Here is a 17,423-nt window from a genome sequence, read left to right on the forward strand (position 1 = left end):
GCAACCAGACAGACACACTTCTCCATAGTCACGGGTTAGAAAAAGCCCATTTGGTCTGTGGATATGCATATATATAGCCTTATATACGTGGTCAGCATTAAGAATTGTGAGAAACTTATGGCAGCATAAGATGCTCCAGCTGTTAAATTCAACCATATTGTGTGAGCATGCCTGAATTGTGATACTCTGGCAGACTCCTAACTAGGTCAGACTTGGGTGCAGGGTTGGGAGAAGAGAGGCCACCTGTTGACAGTTCTTAGGCACTTGTCCTACAGGATGCAATAATAGAGTGTTTCCCAGAATGCTTGAGAATCCTCACTGCAGAGCGTACTGAAATGATGAAATAGTTCTTTCAGTGTAAATTCTCAAGTACGCAGCTTGTATAGAAAATAAGAGAACAAATTATAGATGTTTGGCAGAGCTTGAAGCAAACATTTATTTCTGATAATGAGCCTAACCTAAAATTACCTATGTTTGTATCAGTTGATAAATTAAATATTAGCATAAGAGCCATAATGAAGTTCTGATTAGGGCGCACCCATTGCTAAAAGAGGTTGGAGTGCCACGTGGGAGCGTGTGGTCTTAAATCTGAAATTCTTCATGGTGAAAACTGAGTTCTTTTTTTCTCTTCATCTATTTTTCTTTTTTGGCACATTAATGATAAGTATAGGTATGTAAAACATGGGAAGTTGACATACTGTAGATATGGCTTGCTTACACTTCTCTATGCCTGAGGCTCACAAAGAAGGTGAACCTACAGATGACAGATACTTCTTCAAGGAGTTAGTTTTGCTGAAGAAAAGTCTGAATAAAATTATTACTCAAAACTCATTTTTTAAAAAATTGAAATATTTTTCTTACATTTTATCATTCTGGGGTCCCCGGTACAGGAAGGACGTGGAGCTCTTAGAGTGAGTGCATAGGAGGGCACTAAGATGATCAGAGGGCTGGAGCAGCTCTCCTATGAGGAAAGGTTGACAGAACTGGGATTGTTCAACTTGGAGGAAAAAAAGGCTCTGAGGAGACCTCATTGTGTTCTTCCAGAACTTGAAGGGAGCCTATAAACAGGAGGGGGAACGGCTGTTTGTGAGGGTGGATGGTGATAGGGCAAGGGGGAATGGTTTTAAACTGAGACAGGAGGTTTAGGTTGGATATTAGGAGGAAGTTTTTCACCCAGAGGGTGGTGATGCATTGGAACAGGTTGCCCAAGGAGGCTGTGGATGCCCCATCCCTGCAGGCATTCGAGGCCAGGCTGGATGTGGCTCTGGGCAGCCTGGGCTGCTGGTTGGCGACCTGCACACAGCAGGGGGTTGGAACTGGATGAGCATTGTGCTCCTTTGCAACCCAGGCAATTCTATGATTTTCCAGTATATCAATTATAGTTTGAAAATGTTTCTCTGAATAAACCATCCATAGCAGTGTAAGCCTTATATCAAAAGGCTAACACTGGCTTAGTCTGTTTTAAGAGGAACATATTTCTAGTTTTCAACTAAATTTAATCAGTTCTTAACTTGAGATTCAGAGCATGCATCTGTTCTAAGTGAACTGGAGTTGATGTGGAATTTTGTAATTTTCTCGTGTAGACAAGACCTAAGGCTAAAGAACAGGTTTTTGTTGTTGTTTGTTTAATTGCTGTATTTGTATGTTTTATATGATAAACACTGCAATATGTAAAAACCATGACAAGTTAAAGTAATATTCGACTTCTGATGGCATCTGTTATAGCTTAGGTATGTGTATACTTTAATTTAAAGTACTTTTAAGAAGCAATGAGAATGGGTTTAGTTACCTATGACCCTTCACTATCCAGTAACTTCCATGAGTTTTCATCCCTATTTGCTTAGTGTTACTCATGTGAACCTGATAGGTGCTAAGCATCTGACTGTTTAAAATTGGTGTTTAAAAAGCAAAGTATCCATGCAGCCTGTCTCTAGGATGAGAGAAAATCTGCCTGCAATGCTTTGAAGCCCGGAGTTGTTTCTTTATTTTCATAAGGCTTGAGCAAAGGGCTGTGTTGCAACCTGCAGTTATGTTGTTAGGTAAGGCAGGGTGGAGCGTAACAGGTGCTTATTAATACCTCTAGGCTACAGGTAAAGGTGACTGTATTTTCTTGAGCGTTACAGAACTAAACAGGTGGATATTGTTTTAATAATTGGGTTGAGAGTGGACACTACTTGTTCTCTGTCTTTAATGGCAAACTTTTAATACAGAACTATGAAAGAAATGGTAACTTTCAAAATTAAGTACCTCTTCAGGTCTTGTCCGTGCTCTGTCTCCCAGCACCCTACTTTTAAGTAGCAGCTAAATAGCGCATTATTTAATTTCAAAAATGAATTAATCTCTGCCTTTCTAAAGCAACAGCAGTTTCTTCTGGATGTTTTTTGGTAAAGATTTTTTTCACGTGTACCTTTTGGTAGAATTGATTTCAGGTGTGAGTTGGGTGTGATTTTTAAATCTGAAGATTTGAAGCAGTGGATAGCAGAAAAGTACAACACTGTGACCACGCTGAGGACTGAAGAGGTGGTTATCTGATTAATTGAATTGCACAACAGATACAAAAGGAAGAAGCTGACTGCAGAGCTTTAAAACATCATTGTTGCACAGCATATCAAGCAAAGCTCTGCAGTAACATGGATGTGAACATTTTAAATCGGAGAAAAACAAATTTTAAGCTGGTATTCTGTGTTAGACTGAAGATGAAAAGTTGTGTGCACGAGACACTGCAAACACAGAACCTACCAAACTGTGGGTTAGGAACATCATTTGTAAGATCTTGATTACAGTGAGCTAAACAGTACAGGTGCTTTGCCTCTATGCTCTTCCATGACTTCCATGACTGTTTTGGAAGGGGCCTTAAAGACGATCCAGTCCAACCACTTGCCATGGGCAGGGGCACCTTCCTCTAGACCAGGTTTTCCACAGCAGTATTTGTTTTTACTGTTTTTGTAGTATTTGTGTTTACTTAACTGCAAGACGCTTCACTTTGGTTTCCTTTTTTTCTCCACCTTCTAAATGTCCACTTTTGTTTCCTTTCTGTGCACTGTCCGCTCTCCAGACTTCCAGTCACGCTTTCTTTTGCAGCAGCAGTGCTTTGAGTCCCAGCCACAGGAGCAGAACATCAAGTCCCAAGCACTGCTGCAGGATAATGGGGGAGGCCTGAGCTGCTCACAGTAATAGTGTTCTTCTGCCTTGCATTTCCTTAGTTTCTGTTGTTTGTGTCTCTGCAGCATCACCTCTGTCTTGGGGAATACAGATCCTGCTACTAACTGCTATTTTCCCTACCATTTGGAACACTGATGTCCGAAATTGAAAAGCACATGTTTTTGTTTTCATACAAACAGTGCAGTGGCTGCTTGTGGGCCCTTCTTCCACTTTTTGTTCAGTGTGCAGGGAGATGAGAGCACACAGCTGTCTGAAGCAGCTGCAGCAATCACCTTGTGCTGAAGGAAATTTGCAGCAGCTTTGCAAAATTGCCCTTGGCATCTCTTTTAGAGTTCCTGTAGAACCAGCTAATTCCATTTATTTTGTTTTTTCATCAGTTGATGTAGCATTTTTTCAAAACAAGCTAGTCAACATTTTTAAACTTTTTTATTGTAGTTTCTGTCAGACCTGAGAGGTGCTAAAATGCCCATCCATCTTTGCTCTATCATTGTTCCTGAATGGGAATTTCTTCCTGTTGAGTGCTTGTGGTCCTAATAGTCACATCTTGCCTACACCCCTCGGTTACTGCTTTATTTTCTCTCATTATGTCAAAATGAATTTAAACATTTTAACATTTTCCTACTCCAATTATGACGCATCTTCTTTGATTAAGATAGCTGTCATACAGTGATGTGCTGTACAATGACATTTAATTATTTAGTGATTGTATCTACTCAGGTATGTCCAGGCACAGTTTGCTAATGAAATTCAGTCCTAGTTCAATGGCACTACCTTGAGACAGGCATTTTCTGGGGAAAAAAGATGCATTTGATGAATTTGATGCAAGAAAGAGATTATGAGAGAAATTATTTTTTTTCCCCTAAAGGCTGTTGTTTTGTTTGTTTGTTTTTACTGGCATTATTCTCTTAGTAAAGATGTGCCATCTAGAGAGGGATGTATTCAAATTGTATTTCTGGATTTGCAGATAGGAGCCTTGCTTACGTGAGATGTTTGTTATATTGGCAGCGTTGCTAGGGCTGTATAAGGGAACACTTCAAGTCTTTGAAAGCTCTCCTATCTGTAGAAGCAGCTTTCACTGAGTTGTTGACTTACAGCTTTGATGGGTGCATAAACATGGAAGTAGGAGTTTCATTCTATTTGTTTTACCAACCTTATTTTTGTTGCTTAAAATACCAGCACCCCTGCCTGGTATAATAAGATCCTGGGATTTTCATTTGCCTGCTCTTCTGTTTGGCTATTCTGTTTTCTCTATTACCCCACTTAAGGTTTAAAGAAAGCAAAATGTGTCACAAAGATGTTATGTTGATTTGGCTTTTAGGGTTTTTTTTTTTTTGGCAAAAACATGCTCATTCTGAAGTCATTCAGGTTACCCATTAAATCAGGAAACACTGTTGAACACATTCCTTTTTAAAAGCTGTTGCATTCAACTAGCTTAACTTAACAGCCCAGGGTTCAGTTTAGTTTCTGTTAAATTTTGCCATGTGTTACAGAGTCCTACTCTGTCCCCACCTCCCCAAGTAAGCCTGAATGAGAAGTAATAAGCAGTTTGCTCTCGAATTTCTTTCTACCAGGGCCTTACGAGATGGCATGTGTATATATGGGGATTAGGATTATTCTAAATGCTTCTTGAGGACGTTTTGAAGTGCAGTGTATGATTCTAAATTGTTGTTTCAGATGCATATTTCTTTCCAGCTTCTTTTCTTACAGTCTAATGAAAACTTACGTGTTGGTGAACGTGATATGATTAACATGACTGATAGGAAAAGAGTACTTGCAAATTTTATTTTTGGCACTCAGTTTTCCTTCATCAAAGGCTGTTGGCTTTACGTTAAATCATTCTTTACTGCCGACAGGCGTGTAGGCTTCACAATTTGGATATGTAAGCAGAAATGTGAGTAAAGCCCCCTGTTTGCATTTCTAGCTGACACTACAGTGTAACACAAATTCTGACTTCATGCTCTGTGCAGTTTGGCAGTGTTGACATCCTTAGCAGAGTATCAAGACTGAAGCACTTGAAGTTTTTCTCCTAAAATTAACTCTGATGGAATTTGTAAATCTTTAACAATATTCTACAGTGCTTTTTCTTATGTAATTCGCTTGCCTTAATCCTCATTGAATTTTATGTGAATGGCATAAAAAATAAAATACTAGTTGCGAGGAAATAAGATGTTAAAATAAGAATTATTTCTAATCAATGTGAATGGTAGCATGTATTAAGAGCCATGCTTATCTTTCTTTCAGAACACGATTCACTCTGTCTTTTCTTTACTGGTCACTTAATACCCTTAAACTTTCCTTCTGGTTCACTCCTTGATCCTAATTGTTGCTTCTGTGCACTTTTGTGTTTCACAGTTGTTCCTGTCATTTTGAAAGCTCTGACATATGATGAGAAGAGGGGCTCGTGCAGTGTGGGTTCCAACGTGAGAGATGCAGCATGCTATCTGTCCTGGGCCTTTGCTCGTGCTTATGATCCCTCAGAACTGATACCATTTATTAACCAGATTTCAAGGTAAGTTGCCACAATGATAAACTGAGCTTCTTCCAGTTAATTGTTGAAATCTGCCACAGATTTAAGGAGGAAGTAGATGTTAACACAGTAACCTAACGCTGTATCTTCTAGAGCTTATAATCACAGAGCTAATTCTCTGTCTTTAAGGTATTTAAAATAAGATACTGGCCACCAGTGATAGGGAAAATGTCTTCATGCTTAAAAAGTTTCTGGTGAATCCCACATAATATGGCCTACAGTATCCATTTTTATTTCTTTATCCTAGTGCACTTTCCCCTTGCTGGTCTCTGCCATACTTCGTCCTTCTGTTCCTGCTTTCCCAAGCTGTCCTTTTCACATAGGGTCACAGGACACTGGTGGCACTTGCCCTTGGCGTTTTTTGAAACTTAGATAAAATCTTTCTGTCTAAGCATCTGCTGTCAATTTCTTGAGGCCAAATGCTGTTTTTCTTTCTTCTTCTTTTTTTTCTTTTCTTTTCTTTTTTTTTTTTTTTTTAAGCTGTCAATGTCTTTTCTCCAAACTGAAGCAGGAAAAAGTGTCTGATGAAATAGCATTGTGGTATTTTAATGCATTTCATCCACCAAGCTATGTGAGAACATGAGGCCATCCACAGCTTCTCGTTGATTGTCAGAAGTAGAAGTTGGGACTCTAGGAAATACCTGTTCCAGTTAAGCATGCTAGAAATAGCTATACTTGCCATACTGAGTTATTAAGGAAATAATTATTTTCAAGGCTCAAGCTGATTTCATTGTAAGTTACGTATGAACTTGTTAGCATAAAGGTGTTCTTGCACAATGAAACAGTAGTGATCACATCTTGGTTAGTTTTTAATCTAATCAGCTTTTTTTAAAATCTAACCAGGACAGATGATGGAGACATAGTGACAGGAGGAGCAGAATGTTACCACATGTTCCAACAGACTGTTATAAGCTGTGCAGTTATTGCTGCTGTCTTTAAACTGGTAGGGATATATTTGTATTTGGGGATACAAATGTATTTCCATTGGTAGCTGCAAGCTGATTGTTGGAGGAGTATGGCCCTACCAACAGTAAGGTCTTGTTCAATGTCTTGTTCTTGTGCTTTTTGTAGGTTTGGTCAACTGCCTCACTGAAGTAAATCCTCTCTTTCCATTCTCTTAGTTGAAAAATTTAAAGTTTCTTTTAAGGTCTGCCAAATTTGCTCCATGTTCCTTTGAAACATAAGGCCTAAGTGCAAGTTTTTCTATTCTTTATCAGAATTTTTCTTCCATTTGTGATACTTTGAGCAATACATTTCTTTGACTGCATCTGCCCTACTATGGTAGGTCCATACGTTAGGTAAAAGCTCACCATTTTTGTTTCACCTGATTTGTGGCTTTTTGTTTTACTGTCACAAAGGTTTTGGACAACTATGAATACTGTGTTTCTGAAGAAGCTCCTGTCTGTTGTCTTCCAGTCTGTTTGGGAAACAGATTCTTCTCTTTTTTCTAACTATGGTATAATACACACCAACAATGTGGCTTTGCCTTCTCTGCAAGTTGGTGGAGTGGAGAGAAAGATGGGGAGGGGTGCAGAGTGGAAGTTCAGAATTTCTTATTTTCAGTTGTAAGGTTTTGTGATTCACATACGTTTAGTTTTATAACAAAGCTGCACAATATTTTATCCAGTATTAATGCTATGGTAAGATTCTGCTTAAAATTCTGCTTTGTAGTTATGGTGCCCATACCTTTTCTAAATACAATCAGGTCCTGAAGGTAGATTTGCCACTCCAAAGAGAAACAGTGGAAAAAAATATTCAAATACAGTATGACACACAGTTTCACCTATTGTGTCAGCAAGCTGATAATTACATACAGCTCTTTTTTTCAATCTAGCCTTAGGTGTGTCACTCTTTTACTTAAAGAGTCATACTTCTAGCCACAAGCAAATTGTTGCTGCCCTTAAAAAATGCAGAACTCAGCATCTTGAAACAAAGTACATGATATCCATTGTGAGCTGAATTACACAGCAAAAACATCTGTCTGTACAAGAATGCAAACTATCAGATTTGTAAGGAAAAAAACCCCACAAAACAATAAATTCTGTACCTGAAAAGAAGGCTTACTACCTCTTTCAAAAGGTGAAATGTGCGACTGAGATCCTGAACTGTTTGCTTTGTCATGGGGATAGAAATTGTGAATAGCTAGTCCCTTGCTCATGGTCTTTAACACTGCTGGAATTGGCTGGAAGAACCCAGGTAATGCTGGGCTCGGAACAGGAGCAGGTGGCTGCTCAGTAGGAGCACCCAGCTCAAAAGGCTGTGTGGTCATTGTAGCAGAGTAAAGGCACAGAAAATCTGCTGGTAACCAGAGGGTGTTGAGTGGGTGTGATGGCTGAGCAGTGATCTGATTCATCTTTCGTGTCATGTTAGTGTATGTTGTCAGGAAACTCACTCCAGTACTGAAATACTCAAGTCTTGCCCTGTGACCTATTCAGACCGTGGAATGGCAGTTATAGAATAAAACACTGGCAATTCTGTGGTGCTTTCTTTTTGTCCTTGTCTTGTCAGCTATAGGATTGTGTAATAGAAAGCCACTGTTTTCTGTAGTCAGGGAAAGTAAATATTCAACTAGAGAAAAAAAATCAACTTAAAGTGCATAGAAATCCTATTTTTTTTAACAAAATTGCGACGAGACTTTGAAATAAATATCCTGTTCAGTGGTAGGTGTTTCTTCTCTGCTTTCTTATGAATGTTCTGTTCTTAAGTTAGAAATGTAGGCTGCTGCAAATCATAGATCAGCTTTCTTCCTTCCTGACCTTACCACTCATAGGAAAAATACAGAGAGAGGGCACTTATTAGAAACACTTGCCTGAGAATTTTTATTTTCTGTGTATGTTGCTGTTTATCCACATTTCAACAAGATACACTTTACATCATTATGTTTTTTAAGTCCTGTTAAACTGGTTTCTAAAACTTTTCCTGATCTATTGAAACTCCAGGACCACAGGAAGAAAGTTCTTGGCAGAGTAGATGAAATTTCACTTTTTAAGTGAATTGAGGATCAGCTTACTACACTTGGAAATACATGCATGCACTGAAGTTGCTATTCAGGTGTATCTTTATAAAAGCATTGCTTGATTGATATCCTTCTTCTCCCAGTCTGCACACACATACACTCTTTTTAAGCTTACCTATAAGAAAAACTGAACATAATTTAATAACTTGGAAGTACAGGTAATTTGATTCCTGTCCCTTTGGGTGTGGGAATTACTGTCTGTAAATGGCAGGTGCATGTGAAGTGGAGCTGTTTTGTTTAAAATCTAAACAAGAACTAAAGGGGAAAATATGTTTTTGCTCTATTTTATGATTGTAAATTAAACTGTTGCCACTGTCATAATTATATGAAACTACTGCATAGTCAGAATGTAGTTTTATTTGACACTCGATGGCTTCGGTGATCAATAAATTGGTCATTACTTAAAAAGATCTCATTGTTTTCCCCTGCTCAGCAGAATGCGGATCAAAGCAGTGCGTGCAGTGCAGGAGTGCAGGCAGCTTTGCCTTCCCTGCGGTGCTGCGTTGTTTTTGAAGAAGGAAAAAAGGAAGGTGTGGCTATGGATAGATGATGTAGCTTGCTTCAGGGCAAGATTGTCCTGCAGAACTGGGGAAATCTGAAGCATTGCTTTGAGCTACATCTTGTATCATGATGAAATATTGAGAATAGGTTTTTCTTTCATGTATTTGAATGTTGCCTTCAGAAGAGAGTTGTGTGCCTACTGTGTCTTGCACTTGTGTAAACTTATTTCCTGCAGGGGCATCAGATGCCTTTTGCTAAACATCATTTTAATGTGCAATTCCTAAGCATTTTCTTTAATGTTTCTTTCTACATCTTTTTATCCTAGAACTTTGGGATTGAAGTCACACACTGAAGATGCCAATATGTTTATCTCTGTGATGGTGTTCAGCAAGAGAAATTGGTTACTGTATTTGTCCTTCAGCTTCTTTGCCTCTCTAAGCAGGAGGTATTAAACCTGAGACTGGTCTGAAGGGCCTTCTCCCCTGCTAGTCACAGAATCACAGAATGGTTGGAAAGGACTTTAAAGATTACTGAGCTACATCCCTTTGCCATGGGTTAGGTTGCCAACCACTGGGTGAGGCTGAATATGGGACAGATCGCATATGATACTTTTTTCCTGAGCAAATTCATTTGATAACTGAAATACCTGTCTTGTCTGTGGCACCAATATATCTCTGCACGTAATCCTGGCAGAAGCAGCCACTTCTGCTTCTTTACCTCTGATGCTCCTGCAGTTGAGCTTAGCACAGCTGCAAGGTGATAAAGCGAATGGGATAGCTGCTCTGGTTTTGAAAAACCAAGCAAGCAACAAAACAACATCTAGCACAAGAAGAACTAATTGAGCCTAGATCTGCTTTCATCACTCAGTTCAGCAGATAGCCCCAGCTGGGGTACTGGCACGGTGTGAAGAGGGCTGTCTGCCACAGCAGCTCTCAGCAGGCTGCTTTCCCATTCTGCTCTTGCCTCTTTTTTTTTTTTTTAACTGGCTGAGATTGTTCAAAAGCATTTAGCTTGTGATGATTGTTATGCTTTCCCTCCTCTAAATGTCGTAGTTTAAGGAAGGGAGTCAGACTTTTCCCTTTTTTGGGTTCAGGAAGGAAATTTTGTTTTTGTGCCAAGTTGGCAAGAGGTTTGAGAGTTTATTTTTCTTGCTTCCCACAGCTTCAGGGTGGTATGTTTGAATAATAGTGTATTCTCAGAGGTTAGCAGTAGTATAAACTTCTAGCTGCTTGTGATTGAAATAGCGTACCTGCTACAGGTGAGAAAGCAAATTCAGATGGATTTTCTGGTACATCCGGTACTCGGAGCAGAGGGTAACCTGAGATTTGTGTTCTGATGTCCATCTCCTCGCTGGCCTCTGCTCTCTGATTCTTTCTGGCTTGTGGGGAGGAAATGAGATCAGCGCTGTGCTGAGGAAGAGAGTGGTTGTGTGCTCTGAGTGCTGGTCGCTTTCCCTGGAGACAGCGGAGTGCCTGGGGGACAGGGAAAGACCAGGGGAAAAAAGCAAGGATTATCACTAAACTGAGGGAACTGCAACTTGCTTTTAAAAATCCTTTTTGCGTTCTTATTGTACCCTCAGCAGCTGCTTGTTGTGCTTACAGGCTAAATATATCCCAGTGAACTACAAAAGCGTTTCGTAGAGACTGCAAGATGCAAAACCATTCTTTGCCCTACCTGTTGGCAGTCAGGTGTGGTACGCTTCAGACAAGTCGAGACATGACTCTCTCCCTAGCTTAGAAAAAAATCCCACTTTGTTTGACATAAACAGTTTCTTTATGTTAGGAAATCCTGGTGGAGTATCACATAAACTCCCACGACAATGCAGACAGGTGAAGACACCCTTAACATGTTTCATCTTAGCCACGTTGCTCTCCTTGCTAATCCATGTGTTACAGCAGACTGTGGCTGCATTTTAAAATATGATTTAGCTCGAAACAACCATTCATGCAGTTTGATAAGCTTGGTATACTCGGATGCAATGACTGCAGTATGATTTATGATTATAACAGGGCTGGAGAGCTGTGACAAAATTCCTTGTGTTTTTCTTAAACGTGATTTTCAGTTCTAGCACTGAGCAGCTCAGATGGCATCACAGAGTGTCGTTTTGCAGGTTTTACTTACGCTGCTTTGTCTTAAGGTAACAGAAGTAGAAGAAGAAAATCAAAAAGTACAGTTTAATTATGAGCAGAAATATTGGTCAGAAACTCGTGTTGTGTATAATAACCTGAAACTGTTTTCCAGTTTATGTAATGAACCAGATTTTAAGTCTAAATGCAGAATGTAAGGTTCTCCTTTTGGCATTTGTTGTTTGGAAAGACATAACTTGTATAAAATATGTTAATATTTAATACATGTTTCCTTACATTTGCCTCGAAGTGTCTCTTTTGGCCACAGTCAGAGACAAAACAATGACTTAGAAGAAATTTGGTATGACCTAGCAAAGCTCTTCTGAAATGCTCTACAACACTTAACTTTATGGTGCCTCTGACACACTGAAGGCAGCACTCTGCTTTCTCATCTTTGTGGCCTGATGAGATTTTCGTGTTTGTTTTCTCAGAAAAGGACAGTATGGAAACGTTGCACAACAGACAAAATGATGTTTTATCATATAGCCCAAATAATTGGAAACCTCAGACAGAAATTGGCTTCTTTTTGCTTTCCAGGATTATTCCCAATTAGTTCTTTCATTTTGAATGTTCTATAATTAAAAGCATATGCTTCTGAAATGTTCTCTTCTAAAGATTGTGAAGTTTTCTGTATGCTAGGATAGGAAATCAGCAGACACAAGATGACGTTTGACCCAGCCCTCTTTCAACAGTTAGCCATGCAAGCTTTTTCCTGATGGAACGCGTCATAAACATTTGCTCTTCCAGTCACAGAAAGGCCTCCTTTTGCCTTGTAGTTGCACAATGTCTCTGTGGCAGGAGAGGAGATGCTCACACAGATAGCAATAGGAAAGCGCTGACTGTCTTTAGAATAATTTTTTCACCTCTGTAGTAAAATATTGAATTCATTGGGGTTTGTTTTCAATTTCATTCTTGCTTTCAGTCTCTTGTTTTCCTTAATGGAGATAATCAGTGCTGCCTCTGTACATTCAGTTCATGCATTTCAGTGAATTTTAACAACACAGCATTCAACACTGTAGGAAACAGATAGCCACTACCCAGGGAAGTGTGATATTATCAGTGTAATTAATATCTTTATGCTAAAGCAAAGCTATTTGGAATTACTTTTCAGCTGGTATTTATTTCCTGTTTTGCCTGAAGACAGTAAGTACTGTAATGAAGAGTTTCAGGGTTTGAAAGGAATAATTTTCTGCTTAAATGATCATCCTGAAGTGATGTTTATTTGTCACTGGAGTTAATTGAATGCTGGAGGTGGATTTCTAAGGCTGCAGACTTCTTGTCTTGGGACGCATTCTCTCTCTTCTGTTCTGTGGCACCTTTTTAAAAGCAGTTCTGTTGAGGTAAAGGCAATTGAATTGTGAAGGAATACCAGACTTAATGCACAAAGAAACAATTCTGTACAATCACACTTCTGTATCTGCAGGTCACCCTTAAACTTTTTTTTTGCAATTAATTTTGAAGTGTTACTATTTTATTTGCGTATTGTTTTTTGGTACTTAAAGCATGTGGTCATAATTGTACAGATAGACAAAAGTTTCTGTTGCTTAACTTCTAGTTTTGCTTAAGCCTTACATAAGACTTACTGTGTATTTGGATATTGAGAAACTGTATTTCCAAGTTTAAGTTAAAATTGCAGTGAGTCTTACATGAGTTGTTAAATATGTCCAACTTTTAAACTGTTGCTAGATTTAAAATATAGAACTTCCTACTTAAAAGCTGTTCTGCTTTGATAGAACACAAACTGGAAAATCCTACAAGCTACAGAAACTAGAATGTGCATAGTTATTTCAACCCAAATTATAGCTTAGATGTGTATTTGTAAGAAATAAGCTCCATAGCAAAAACTGTGAGTGTTCTGCTTGGAAGGCTAAGTGTTGAGATGATGACATTGCACAACTCTTCTTACATTTTTGTCCTTACAATCGATATTTATTTCCTCAGTGCATTGGTTATTGCTGCAGTGTTTGACCGCGATGTTAATTGCAGAAGAGCTGCTTCTGTAAGTTACCACATTGTAACCTACGTGTTTCTGGTTGGTTGGGATTTTTGTCTGTTCTTTAATTTCGTGATCTATAGCTCTGTGTATTCACCTGAGCCTCCAGTTATACATAAAATATATGTGAGCAAAAAAATACTTTTTAAATCATCAAGAAATATGGTGTGAATTTAGATTTTAAATGAAAAAATCCACGGTTGCATATCTTGATTTAAGGCCACGATTCACAGTCTGCTGTGCTGTGGTCATGTTGGATAAGATAAAGTATCTAAGAGCTACTTGGCATTTTCTAGTCAGAGTGTAAAAGACAAAAGGATTGGTAATATGCAGCTCCTGTATCATAAGGAGGTCACCAAGATGGTGAGCTGTATGAAGATGCATTTTTCTGCTTGTTCTCCACATTACTCTATAGTTGCAGTAAGCTGAAAAATTCCAGAAAATATTTCTCCTTCAAACTCCTTTTGTTGGGCTGGGAGTTTTTCTAAAGAAAGTGATACATCTGTTTGGCAGGGATTGCTGCCTGCTTAATAGGGCTCACACCAAAGTTTATTCTGTGAATTTTTTGTCAAAAGTAGTCAATGCTGTTGAGAATTGACAAAAATATCTATGATTCTTAGGAGAAGGGAATTTGTGAGGGATAGGTTATAAGTTTAGAGGAAGAAAGAAGGAACATCTTATTTTTGAAGATCTCTGTCTGTGTTATTCGTATTGCATTTGTTTTCTTGTGAATAAAAGTAAAAAGGAAAAAAAGTTGCCTGCTTCAACAGTTAAAGGGAAATTATTGTGCAAAATGAAAAAAATGAACCATATGACTGTGCTAGCAGCTGTTCCTGTGAAGCAAACACAGGGCCAAACAGCTCCTGTCCAAGCACCAGGTGTCTGCAGGAACAAACTTCCCTGTGAATGCCTTAAAAAAATAAATAAACAAAAAAGGAGGGTTTCCCTGGACAGCATCCGTATTTTTGTAGCCACACCTCTGCATGATGGTTTAAGCCACTGAATGAAGCTGCAGCATGGTGAAGTGAGTCAGCTGCTCCACAAAGCACCTTGTCCAAAGAGGCTTAAAGCAGAGAATGGAAGCTAAGGCACTGCAGATTGCTGAGTACTGATATCACATATTCTTTGCATAATGTGTAGGGGACAAATAACTTGAGCTGCTTCTCCCTCAGACTTTAGCTCCTGCTATAGGAACTGTACAATTTACCATTTGTTGCTATTTAAGTCAGTTTATTCAAATAAAATCCTTAGAGAAAATCAAAAGCAGCTTAACTGAGAGCTTTAGAAACCATTAAGAATGCAGAATAATTGAATCTTCTTCCATATTTCAAGTGAGTACAGAGTATAGCACAAATGTTTTTGTGTCACTTTCTTCTGGTTTAAACCAGGCTATCAAGAACCCTGCTATTTGAGTATTTGCAATCAAAAAGGGTTTTTTGGTTTCTTTTTCATTAGTGCATTCAGATTTAAAGCTAGTCAGAATTTGGAATTGTTTTGATGGATAGTTGTGGAAGTATTGAAGGATATCAGAAAGTCAGGCAAGGCAGTATGTTGTGTTTTCCAGGCATTGCTACAATTTTGAAGAAAAATACCTAGGAGTGTTAATTGTTCCCAGCACTGCACAGTTAAATACACGTTTAAATTAACATGTTTTACTAGATTTTCCATTTATTACAATATGCAACGTATTGTAACGTGGAGCACCAATAAACAAAACAGCATATAGAGATATTTTGAACCCTGAGGTTAGGGAGAACAAAACAAAACTGCTCTGACTATTCTTTTGAAGCACTGAAAGCACTCTGAGCTGACTTTTGCAACTCTTCTATATGAATAATCATTATAAAGAATGATGGCATGAATAAGAGACCTTGGATAAGGCTTCGTTCTGCACTGACATGTTCAAGAAGGGGTTTTCTTTCCTTCTGCTTGGTTCATTCTCTTCAAAATCACGGCTTAGAGGATGTTTTAGTACTTAAAAACGTTTCAAGGCAAACTAGGCACTTCCCTCAAAAGCTACTGAACTGAAATTAATATATATTTATGATAAGGCAGAGCTAACAACTGCCTTTATAAGTAGTGGTTAAAGATCTATGTTTTTTTTAATAGAGAAACTATTAAATTGGGTGTAAATTAATGAGTAAATTAGATGAATTCTTACCACTTCTGCAATGCTTCTGTACTTGGATCTTCACCTTCATGATCATCTTTCTAAATAAGTTAGAAAATGAATAGGTGATACAGTGCTGAAATTCTTTAATTCCAGTATTAAGTAAAAAAAAAACTTAGTGAAAACATTTTGTACAGCAGCTGTTCTGTTTCTCTATTGTCTGTAGGCCTCCATACAGCTTTTTCCAATGCCTTTGCCACAGTTTTTTAGTTCTGGGATATATTGCAAGTAGAATAAAACTTTTACTGTCCTGAAACCAGAACTATTTTCTTTTTTGATCTTAACCAAAAGAAAGTCTTCATGCAGTTCATGTCAGCAATGCACCTGTCTGTACGTATTTTAAAGAAATTGTAATGAGGCAATTAAACTCTTGGGTATGGTGCATCATCCTTGCTGAAACCTTCCAGTAATGAGTGAAAGGGTCTGAGTAGCTTAAGTGGGGATCTAAAGCATATGCAAAAAGGAATAAATGATGGAGGATGACTTGAAAGGTTGTCCTTGCAAATCCTGTCTGTGGGCATAAGTTAGTAGAAAGGTAAGGATTTGGGGGGGGGGGAAGACATCAGAAACTGGGCTAAAGATTAAATAATGAGGAAGTCTGGGGAATTGCTGCAGCTTATGTTCCAGTTCTGGAAGGCTGCCTTACGTACGTTTTGCCCAAGGGTGTATCTACACTGCAGTCGCTGCAGAGGACAGCCCATGCAGTGCTACCTGAGGGAATCCTACAGCAGTAGCTCAGGGCACTGCTGCACAGATAAAGGTGGGCTCCAGAACCCGCCTAGGAGGAGGGGAAGCTGCTGAGAGCTGGCCTGGCTGGCTGTCCTGCAATGGATGTGCTGTGAGCAGCAGCTCAACTAGCCTGGGCAGGTCTGCAGGAACTTCAGTCATTATCCTAAACAGACCTAACCTCAGAAGTACAGTGAGAGACTGGTTTCATGAGGCCTTGCTTCACTGTGTTCTGGGTGCTTGCTCCATATGTAAAATATGATACCTTGGTGAGCTTAACCTTTTGTTTTTACAGGTGGATTACCATGTGTATCATTCTGATGTAGGAAATAGAGAAGCTCTCGTTTGACAAATTTCTTGTGGCATTTTCAGAAAAGATTGGGACTTCAGCATACTCCTGCATATGAAATACATCTGTCAGGTGCAAATGCAGTCCCATCCTGGAGACTGTTTGTAGAGAAAGTGACATTGCAAAAAGAAAAGTGTTCAATAATGATTTCTGCTCTCTGAAAGGAGTTAAAATTGAGATATGTTTTTCTTCAATCTTGTGATTGCATAATCCTTTTGAGGAAAAATGCAGGCTTTTTAAGAGTGAAATTTCAAGGGTTGGTAGGGGTTAATGGAGTATAGAGTAGATTTTATTTTATATGAGGTACATGTCGAGATATTAACTTGACAGCCATATTGAAACTGGTGATATTTTGAGTTTCTTCAATGCAAAACACAACAAATGCACAGAAATCTTGCCTTCGGGTTTTGCAACATCAGTGTTTCAACATAGTTTCAGACTGTGTTTTTCCAATAAGTGTTGTGTTCTTAATATTATTTGCCTGAAGTATTGATTGACCAAGAATCACACTTTGCCTACGATAATCCAGTGATGCTGAAGTAGTTGGACAAATGAGAGCCGCCTTGATTTCTTCAGGTATATTCAGGTTGTCTTCAGGTATTGACTTTCAGTTCCAGTGCGAAGCCTTGTGTCAGTGCTCAAAAGTACTCTGTGGGTGTGACTGGTTTAATAAACTTGTGTTCTTAAACTGCTGTCGTGCAACATATGACTTCAAGAACACAAGAGCAGAGAGACGCTGAAACAAAAAAGCCCTGTGGGCTTGTTCTACTAACAAAGCGTACTTTATTTGAAAAAGAAAAGCCATGGGTCATTTATATTGTCGTGTGTTTTGAATTCATCATCTGGTGTTTAT

General features: G+C 38.7%; 1 protein-coding gene across 1 annotated transcript in view; it reads left to right on the forward strand.

Annotated features, from left to right (window-relative positions):
- TBCD (tubulin folding cofactor D) overlaps nucleotides 1–17,423 on the forward strand; it is a 108,193-nt gene that overhangs the window by 42,054 nt on the left and 48,716 nt on the right. Inside the window, exons 14-15 of the mRNA XM_042883989.1 lie at nucleotides 5,515–5,671; nucleotides 13,274–13,331. Of these exons, the coding sequence (XP_042739923.1) occupies nucleotides 5,515–5,671; nucleotides 13,274–13,331 (215 nt within the window). The remainder of the gene's footprint in view (nucleotides 1–5,514; nucleotides 5,672–13,273; nucleotides 13,332–17,423) is intronic.

Source organism: Lagopus leucura, unplaced genomic scaffold, assembly GCF_019238085.1.
Source record: "Lagopus leucura isolate 7727_CA_CO unplaced genomic scaffold, USGS_WTPT01 Super-Scaffold_100040, whole genome shotgun sequence".
Lineage (NCBI taxonomy): Eukaryota > Metazoa > Chordata > Aves > Galliformes > Phasianidae > Lagopus > Lagopus leucura.